The sequence below is a fragment of the Castanea sativa genome, chromosome 9, assembly GCF_040712315.1.
Source record: "Castanea sativa cultivar Marrone di Chiusa Pesio chromosome 9, ASM4071231v1".
NCBI lineage: Eukaryota > Viridiplantae > Streptophyta > Magnoliopsida > Fagales > Fagaceae > Castanea > Castanea sativa.
Window position 1 is genome coordinate 14,999,237 of NC_134021.1, and position 10,682 is coordinate 15,009,918.

Consider the following 10,682-nt stretch of genomic DNA (forward strand, 5'->3'; position numbering starts at 1 on the left):
GATGGTGATGCTCTTATTACACTGTCAATTTGTTTTATACCATCTTTCTTTACATTTTTCATACCAAAATTAAATGCTTGCCAAGTATTCTTATTAGGGTGCGGCTAACTGCCACTGGACACATTGGATCTTGGACACGTGTCTGTATCCTGACGTTTCCAATGACAACTACCATTGGACACAAGCTACTTCCTTCTTACTGGGAAAGCCCAAGATGTAGGACATGACTTTTCTGCTTTAAAGGATCTGAAAATAACTGTTAGAACTTAGAAGGCCTACTTTTTGCCCAAATTTGGGGCTCTCTAATTTTAGTGAAAACAGAACACAACATTAATCTTGAAATACTGAATAATTACTCTGAAGATGTGAACTTGTTTTGTTGCTTTACAGTTTCAAATGGACCCAAAATGATTGATGTATAAAAGGTGATCCTAATAGAATGTTAGTAACAAGTTACATTGCCCTTTGAATATTCTACAAGGGCTAGGAGAAAAATGGCATCTGAGGGCGTTTTCATTATATAGCTATGACATATACTTCCATCAATGAAAATAGCTCTGAGAGTATGACAGTATGGGAGATTACTCAGACGTGTCATATTTCAAAAGACAACAACTCACTGCTTAATCCATTTACATTTCTAAGACCATATAGATATGCAAAGTAAACTAATTTTAAAAAATAATCATACTTGAAAGTTGAAACCTTGCAAATTCAGGTGAAACCCTGTGAAATTACACAACTATAAAGAATTGGACTCTACTTAATCACGATAAACCTGCTCTGCAGGTATATCTCCAATTAGTCATTGCAGGTTATCCCAATAGTTTTAAATTCTTTGGTTGGCAGCAGCTAATATAATGACAATATACAAGGCCTCATGACATCAGGTCGAAAAGTGCTCCCACAAAATACCTATGCCCGCTGGTGCCAGAAATACCAAAGTTATCCAATCTGACTTTATTAATCTCATTCTGTCAATCCACAAGCAGGAATCCCTTGCATTTGAAACCATTCAGGCATGTGAAACCGCTCATAGAGTACAGGCCTCACATCCTCTCGGACTTTATTAATCTCATTCTGTCAATCCACAAGCTGGAATCCCTTGCATTTGAAACCATTCAGGCATGTGAAACCGCTCATAGAGTACAGGCCTCACATCCTTTTGCATTGAGAGGTGTCGGAGAAGTGGAAGCAGGACTTCCAAAAGCTATACAAGCCATATGAAAGAAACAAAAATTGGAAGATGTGTAGTCAGTACATATGATGCAATTCTTACTTTGAATTGACAAAATCTAAGTACCTCATCATCATATGGCTGTCCAGCAGAGAATGGAAGGCACGGTATTCCATTCAGTGGTTGCTTCAAGAAACTAAATGGGTTGTTATCAACAATAACTATTCGAGATAGATCTTTGGATAAACATGACAGGTCCTTCACATGTTCTCGATATTCCCTGTCAGTACACAAATGCCAGACAACTTCAGTGAAAATCTCATAATTAATTTCCAAAAGTTTTAGTCTCCTCTATTAATATGGTACATGGTATATCAACTCATGTGAAACATCGAACTTGGATTTTTGTAATTTCAATAGGGCAAAAAAAGCTTGAATTGTATCATTGTATGTTAAAGCTATACGTTTCAGCTTGGCTTTCTGTTCTCCCATATATAATAGACAAGTTTCAAGACCACTGACAATAAAAAAGGCATCAAGATGCACCTTCTAGATGGAAATAACTGATAAATTACAGTGCTAAGTAACAGGAGGGCACTTCATTAATTGAACAGCTTTTTAGTTATGTCTTTGTGGAGGAAGTCATCTAAGCAATTGCATCAGCGTCAAGACACAACTTAGCTCAGCATTTGTAACATGAATAACAATATATCATTCCCTTATGGCGGGGTATAAGCACAAAAGAGAGCATGCATGGTAAAAACAAGAAATAATGTAGATGCCTAAGTCATTCCAAGACCCAATCCTGCCTCATAGCAATTAAGCAAATACTAATCCACAAACTTCATATTTGTCACCGGTTCATCATCAGTATGGTTTGAAAGTGTCCTAGCACTACCTGGATCAATCAATCACAATTTTGTGCATTTTCAATTTAACTAGAGCACTATATCTATTTTTATAAGCATGTTTCTTGGTTTCATGCATTCTGAACAATAAATCATATCCTGATAGTCGTCTTATTACTTCTAAAAGTACAGACACTTGATGAGTCCAGTGCGAAAACTTCTATGCATTCTGAACAAAAGCGCGTAACAGGCGAACTTTGGTCACATAAAATCTGTGTTTCAATATGATCAGAAGATTACACCCAGACAACACTCTATATATATATTCAATATGACGAGAAAATGGCAAATACTTCAAGACCACAGCAAAATGGTAGGTATATGCCTACAAGAAAGCTTAAACACATAAGTGAAAATTACAAAAGTAAACTGAATACCAAGCAAGCTATGACCAAGAGTGCACTGCATGCCAACAACTGAGCCTTGCCCAAAAAATTTCAAAAAAAAAAAAAAAACACAAACAGGCTTGGTTCAATGCATCTCACCATCAACCCTTGCTATTTATTACATTGCATCATGCCTACCTATGAGTCAAATGGTTCAAAGAGTAAGTACTAATAGGCAAAAATGCTTACGTGCTAACTGTCGAAGGCCGATATAGACGAAGGCTAAATCGGTTCTCCACATCTATTTTGTCAACAAGTGGTCTTGCATAACCTGTAAGGTGCTCAAAGACAATTTAACAAAAAGAACAAAAAACAGAAGGAAAATTATTCAACAAGAAAGAAATGAAGCAACATCGAACCTTCAAGACCGGCAGTGAAAAGAACAAGATCCGCAAATTTACTAATCTGATCTAAGAACTCTTGCAAACCGGGACGTTCAAACACTGTCACATAATTGATCTTTTGTTTCCCTTCAGAACTCTTCCACCCAGAGATATCATATCAATATTACAGTTACACACAAAAAAGAAACCGAAATCACATGTTGGAGAGAGATCAAGACCTTGTCTGAGGATACACATTGAATCTCAAACCCCTTCAATCCAGCTTCCATTGCTTGAGCATGAATACTGGCAGGCAAACTAGATTTTTCATAGGCACACACTAGCGTCTCGTCCATGTCAAGAACAACCTATACGCCAAAACTCCATTTCTTAAACACAATAATCTTACCAAAAAAAAAGAACCTCAATACTACAAAATCAAGTGGAACACCGCAAAATTGAAAAATTGTGTACAATAAATGTAAAGAATTGAAAATTTGTGTATATTGAATATACAGAATTTTGTATATTTTGAATGTACAAATTGTGTATATAGTTTTTGAAAAATTATGTAAATTAAATATACAAAATTGTGTATATTTTTTGAAAAATTATATACATTGAATATACAAAAATTGTGTATATTAGTCCAAAATTTAATACCACTAGTCCTAAGCTCTCGCTTTAACAACCATAACCATAACCATAACCAAATCCAAATCATATACTATAATAATAAGAATTAGATCAATTACTCTAAATAAAAATTGTATTACCTAAATTTCAAGAGATTTAAAAATAAATTTTATTATTCATCTTAATTATTTTGATCACCTATTTAATATAATTAAAGTGAATTTACTTTTAAGTAAGTTAATCACTAATTAATTAATTATTAAGCTAGTTTTGATTATAACAGTAAAATTCTCCAATCACAAAAAATAAAGCAAGGACTGTATTAATCATCATAAAATACCGTACCGTGAGCTTTTCGATGCTGTGATCATCGTCGACGGCGTCGTTTTGAGTGTCGTCGACGCTAACAGAAGATTCTTCCTCCTGAGAAGAGACTTCGAGTTCGAGTTCGAGTTCGACGAGAGGCAAAGGAGTGAAAGAAGAAGAAGAATTTGAGTTTGAATTGGAATCGAGAAAATGAGAGGAGATTGGAAGTCTAAGATACGAAAGAAGGAAGTGAGCGAAGGAAGGTGTGCCTCTTAAGATCTGTGTGATTAACTGTAACAGAAACGCTAACCAATCCACCACTGCTCTCCACACTTGCAATCTACTCCAACTCCAACTCCTCGTGTACACTTCTGCTTTTGCCATTGCTAAAACCGACAGAGAGACTGTGTGGCGCTTCTCTCTATTTTTGAATTTCTTTTTTTTTGAAATTTTTTGGAAGATTACTATATATATATATATATATATATATATATATATATATATATGATCTGGTTGTTTGTGTTTGTGTTTGTGTTTGGGTTAGGGAAGGATTTATATAATCTGGTGCTTCTTATTTTGAAAAAGCGTGGATTAGCAGCGAATGGTTGCGTGGCTCTGAATTATTGGATCTTTGATACACACACTCTTAATCACCACTAATTATTGGGTTTCGCTTTTTAATGGAAATCACATGAATCAAGAAAAGTACTTTCTACTACTTACGCACAACAAGCGAGGAATGACTTATAATGATCACGCGAAAGCTAAAGCCAAGCCAACACAAGTGGGCCTTTTATCATGTAACAACTAACAACAGCAACAGCCCCATTTGGACCACGCTTATTTGTGACTGACACAGTGACACTTAACTACTTTTTTTCTTTTTCTTTTTTTCTCCATGGACCATGACATATGCATTTATAGCTGATGATGGGTTTAGGCACACTGCAAATTTGATAGCTATTGAGGTCACACAGACTGTGATTGATGTGTAGTAAAGATTATATAACGATGATGATAATTTTTTATAATAAAAATGTATATATATATATATATATATATATATACGGTGCATTTGTCAAGAAATGTCTCATTTGTCACAATATGGTGCATTACGCAGTGAGTTGTGATTGATATATATATATATATATATATATAAATATATATATGTTTTTACATGACTAGTATCATTTATTTATTAATCATAACTAATCATATGGTAAATTGTGTCAAATTATACATTCTTAATATTGCTCCAAATAAAATGTTGCGATGATTTTGTGAAATATGTTAGGTCGTCAGCATTGTTATTTGGGTAACAATAATTCCAAGTATACTTCCAATTTGAACCACGCCCATCTGTGATTGTGAGTGACATTTGCATTTAACTACTTTTTTTTTTTTTTCATGCCATTTGTAATTAACTACTACTAGCTTTTTATTATTATTATTTTATTGTTTATGGGAATACCTTTAGCTTTTTGTGTTACTATTATGCATGGGAAGTTGCAAATTCTATAGTCATTGATGTGATGGACTATATTTGATGTATAATAAAAAAAATGGCATGATAATGATAATGTTTTAATTTTGTGAAATTTGTTAGAGCATTCGTATTAGTCTGATTAAATTTTTCTGTATATTTTACATTAAGAACTTTTTTTTAATCTTATTTTACACTACTACTTTTCCAAAACACACATCAATTTATCTATTTTACAATCTACTTTATTTAAATAATATTATTTATTCTTTTTTTTATTTTATTAATATCTCTATTCAATTGTTATTTCTCTCTTTCATACCGTATCACTCATAAACACTCACACGCATCACTCCCTTTCTCAGTCCTCCCTTAACTATTTTCCTCTCACAAACGACGGTAGATCTAGCGGTAGAGCAGCAATAGATCAACGACAGTAGATTGGTGACAATAGCGGCAACACATCAGCATACCGGTGAGTTTTGATTGATTTTGAGTTGGGTTTCCTAATTGTTTGTGTTGATTTTGGTTTAATATTTCGTTGATTTTGGGTCAACTTTGTGGTGGATTTCAACTGTTCAAGTGGCTTGTGTTGATGTTGGTTCGGTGGTGGTAGGTTGTGGTGGTGGTGGTAGATTTGTGGTTGGCAGTTATACTCTGCTTCTTCCTTCTTCTTATGTTCTTATGTTCTGCTGGGATGTTGTGAATGATGGGGAAAAGTAGTCTGACAGAGGAGAGAGAAAATAATAATAATACACAACTATAGTAATCGTGCATATTTGCACGGTTACTGTAGCTATAATACACAACTATAGTAATCGTGCATATTTGCACGGTTACTGTAGCTAATGTGCAAATATGCACATTTTTACGGCCACCGATGTGGGTAGGTTTCTAGGAAAATTGTGTAAATTTTGTCACTTTTTGTATTTTGGAATGACTGGCGTGGATGCTCTTAGGTTGGTAAGTAACACTATTATTTGGCTAACAATAAATCTAGGTGAATTTAATTTCACAACCTTCTTTGTAAATATTGAGATGATAAATTGTATTTCCAACTATGTTGGTTTCATTTTAATTTTTAATTTTTTTTCCTTTTTGACACTTAATTTTGATCCAAAACCAATTATTTTCATCTTACTCAATATTAAAGTTACCAAAATAATTAGATAGAATATGATTTGAAACTTTAACCTTTGCTTCTTTCTTTCTTTTTTTAGCAGAACAATAATAGATTTTATTTATTAAGATTCTTTCTACATTGGAAAAGATAGAAGAAGGGCATTGTTATAATCAAACAATAATCTTCCTATTCTCTTTTGTAACACTAGCAAGAGCTAAAGCATCACAAGCACAACGTAAAATTACGCTAATATAGGATTGTTGATGCCCACTTTGGCAAGGAGGCCCAATAGCAGGAAGAAGCCCAACAATATAGGAGGAAAAGAGTCAATAAATTGAAAAGAAAACCTTTAAGCCCGAATGGCAGGAATAATAAATCATAGGCCTAGAAAATAGCAAATAGGCCTCAAAGAAAGCAAGCGGGCCTAAAGGAGCCCAGAGAAAGAAGTAGTAAACCCATGGACATTATGAGAAATAGAAAGCAAGCAAGAATGGGCCAAAGAGGCCCGAAGTAATGAATTAAGTGAGTAAGGGGTTGATGGAAAGCCCATAAACCCCAAAAGTAAAGGATATGAAAATTTGGACCGAGAAAGCCCAAAAGACTTAGCAAAGGCTCATGGGAGTAAAGAATTGGAATGGGCCGAAGATACCCAAGGAAAGGAAATGGGCAAAGGATGCCCAAAAGGATGAGATGGGCCAAGGAAGCCCGAAAGCAATGGAATGGGCCAAGGAAGCCCGAAATAGCATGAATACTAGCCCAATAATAATACTGGGCCATAGGAATTAAGCAAATGGAAAGCATACAGAAGGCCCAAAAGAGGCCTAGCAAGCATGGGTCAAACAATAACACAGCAAGAATGACAAAATTACATGGTAGAAGTGCTAGCAGATCCGCGAAAGGGGCAAAGAATGGATTAGAGAAGGAATAGCCCTTAATCAAGCAAGGCCCAGCCCAAGAAGGAAGTAAGACATAAAAAATTAAGGCTCAAGGAACCATTCACGCCACAAGAGGTCAAGAACAAGTAGCAGAATGTACAGACGAGCTTTCAAGTCATGGCAAACGCATGAGCAGCAGACAAGCCATGGACACACATGGAAGTGGAGCACACACAAGGCTCAAGCACCACCAACATGTACCCAGCCAATACAGGAGTGGTGGGTCATGGGTCAGAGGTAAGAGAGGGTATGGTCTAGCTGTAGGAAAAATGGGAAAGTCTATTCTAGGGTTCACGCTCAAACTCTTTTGGGGAAAATGTTCTATTGGTATGGCATATTATCCAAAAGAGGGAAAGATGAGTTGGAATCACTACTACATGCATGCCATGAAGGATAGTGAGAGAAAATGTCCACCCTTATCCGGATGGGAATGCCACTGTGAGTAAGCAAATAAAATAAGACTCTTTGTCTGGTAATGGGATGTGGCACGACCAATACAAGTAAGTGGTGGTGGCTAGGCAGCTGGCAGACTAGTGGGTGGTCTAGAAGGACACCCACACCTAGAAAAAAGCAGTTAAAGGGTAAAATAGTAAAAACTCATCACACCAAGCAGTATAAAAGGGTCCTCCGCTGTGCACAGGAGGGAACAATGGAACAAGAACAACAGGATGGCAAGAGAGAACATAACAACCCCACAAGAACAATAAAAAGAGAGAAAATAGAGTAGATAACTTAGAAAGAAAAAGGAGTTAGAAAGAAAAACAAAGAGTAAGCAAGAGTGTGATAGCAGGCATGCACCGATAGACTAATCTCTTCTCTTCCTCTAAAAGCCTACCCTTTAGTAAGAATTAAGAAATTTGAGCATAATTCATTTAGGCCTATTCTCTCAAAGTGGGTAATTTCCGTGGCAGGATCTCCTTGTGAGATTACCCACATTGACGAAGTGGTTTCCTTCTTGGACTTAACTTCGTAAAACAACCAAGCATGGCAGACTGACCATTCTTTCCTTCATTTCATTGACTAAGCATTGGTGTTATTTCCCTTTTATTATTATCATCTTATTTATACTACATTTATATTGTTGTACCATTCTTTAGTTTATTTCATCTAGTATTCCCTACTTTTCTAGCTGACAGTAAGCATATTTCCTTTTATTGTTGTTATATTATACCTGTTGGTCATAACTCTTGTGTAATAGTTTCCTCTGCCATGGGTATGTCACCAAAGTTCTAGCAAGGGGGCTTTAGTTTGCACATAAGCCGGTTTGGGGTGTGTTGCAGTCAAGCCGGTACTGACTCTCCTACCCAGAACCACTGGGTCATAGCGCAATAGGAGGAAGTCCAAACCAATGTTGCAAAAAGGCCCACCCCATTTAAATTGGTGACTCCACTGGGGAGTTGGGAAAAAGATAGGGAAAGTAGACAAAATCCCTCACAAGCTATGCCCCCTAAATAAAAAACAACACGAAACATGAGTGTTGCGCCTTCACAGGCAGAGTCAAGGCCAACAACGCCTCACCAACACCAGCCCAACCAGGCGGAAGGTCTCAATAGAGCAGAGGCTGAACCTCAGTAATAGTAGAGGGCCCCCACCGACAATGCCAACATTTTTATCGAAGTGTTGCAATCATTGCAACACTTGCAACAGTAGATGATGGAAGAAATCTGTCAAAAATGAAGGCGAACAAGACAAAGGCAAAAGGAAGCCAGCATGACCCAGAGCATGCAGCAGAAAAACAGGAGACCCCAGTCAGAAGTGCTCCGCAGAATACAAAACAACGTTTTATCACTATGGCCGAAGTTGCAACGCTCCTGGAGCAAGAAAGGGCCAAAGTGCCTAAGGAGAGGTTTTATGTGAGAAGACCTCCTTACCCACTGAGAATACTCAGCAAGCCATATCCCGAGAGGTATGAGCCACGAGTTTTTCATAATATGATGGCAGAAAAGGAAGTGCCATCGAACATGTGAGCAAGTTCATTGATACTCTTGGCCCTTATGCGGCAGACGAGGACTTGTGTCTTTGAGAATTTTCCAAATCACTGAGTAACCGTGCGTACACTTGGTACACCGATTTGAAACCTGGATCAATCCCAACATAGGATGACATGGTGGATGTATTTTGTACTAAATACTTTCACAGAGAAGAAATAGTGACACTCATAACTTTGCAAGCAACCAAGCAAAGAAGCGGCGAAGATTTGATGGAATACATCAAAAGGTTCAGAGACATAGCACTTGATTACTATGACCATTGCGAAGAAAAGACATTAGTAGAAATATGTATGGGAAACATGATCAAGGAGTACAGAGCTGTTTTGAAAAACTTAGAAATCTCCCAGTTTGCATAGTTGTTGCAAAAAGCCCGAAAGACCACCCAATCAGTGAGGCCAAGTTCTGACAGAAAAAACACTCTACAAGCTATGACAGTATCCACTGGCGAAAGAAAGAGGAAGTCTGATGGGAGTGAGTACGATATTCTTCCACCGCTACCATGTACTCCAAAGGAGCTAGATGTGCTCTTAAATAAATGGATCACAGATGGAGTTTTTAAGCCTAACCAAGTCTTCAGAGAGTCCACCGAAGAAGAGCGAAGAGACTTTAGAGCTGTCCTAGCCAAAAGTTCAAAGAAATCCACTCCTAAACCATAAGGAAAAGGGTGTAGTAGCGGTTGTCATTTGCATAGATCCAGGGGAAGACGAGGAGGAAAGGCCGGCCCTGCCTACCGCAACGATTACCACGTTGCAGAAAAGTTCCAAGTTCAAGAACTTGTTTGATTAGTTAAGGCTCACAATAAATGAGCGAATGATAGCTACAGAGGTCTTGGTAAGCATTACCTCTAGGGTAGGAATAGAATGTTTGACAGCAGAAGTCACAGATGACAGAGCCATCTTATAGGAGGCAAGTGAGACCACTTTCAATGATGAAGATATGGAAGTGGGGTACTCAGATCGTAGGAGGCCCCTTTACTTGGCAGCATCCATAAACCAAATCCCCATCAAGAGTGCCTTGGTGGATACGGGTGCTTCTGTAAATCTCATCCCATTGAGCACCTTACAAGCTGTAGGAATTTTAGAAAGAAAGATTCAGGGATGCCCAATGGAAGTAACAGGATTTGGGGAAAAAGTCGAATACACTGCAGGCCACATTCAGTTGTGGTTAAAATTGGGACCATTAGCCTTTTTGGCCCACTTTCACGTGGTGAAAACGGAGGTCTCGTACCACGTACTGTTGGGAATATAGTGGTTGCACAGGCACCGATTAGTCTTATCCACTTATCATCAGTGTGTGAAAAGAAGGTTAAATGGCAGGATGATACGAATAGCGGCCAACCCATTGCCCTTCGAGCAAGCGGAGACTCATCTGGTAGAAACTATGTTCTATAATGAGTAGGCTCCATCAAGAGAAA

At 37.4% G+C, this 10,682-nt stretch overlaps 1 protein-coding gene across 1 annotated transcript; it reads right to left on the reverse strand.

The window, feature by feature from the left end:
* Positions 1-657: 657 nt before the first annotated feature.
* On the reverse strand, positions 658-4,242 carry LOC142609860 (uncharacterized). Its single transcript, XM_075781581.1, has 6 exons — positions 3,776-4,242; positions 3,034-3,162; positions 2,831-2,951; positions 2,661-2,742; positions 1,304-1,457; positions 658-1,210 (listed from the first exon to the last, which is right to left on the reverse strand). The coding sequence occupies exons 1-6, from the start codon at positions 4,118-4,120 to the stop codon at positions 1,076-1,078; spliced, it is 966 nt and encodes a 321-aa protein (XP_075637696.1). The 5' UTR covers positions 4,121-4,242; the 3' UTR covers positions 658-1,075.
* Between the last annotated feature and the right edge of the window lie 6,440 nt (positions 4,243-10,682).

Coding starts and splice junctions, on each gene's coding strand:
- LOC142609860 (XM_075781581.1), bottom strand. CDS start 4,120: ATGGCAAAAGCAGAAGTGTACACGAGGAGTTGGAGTTGGAGTAGATTG. Junction 1,458..2,660: donor CGGCCTTCGACAGTTAGCAC/GTAAGCATTTTT, acceptor GTGTACTGACAG/GGAATATCGAGAACATGTGA. Junction 1,211..1,303: donor GACAGCCATATGATGATGAG/GTACTTAGATTT, acceptor TGGCTTGTATAG/CTTTTGGAAGTCCTGCTTCC.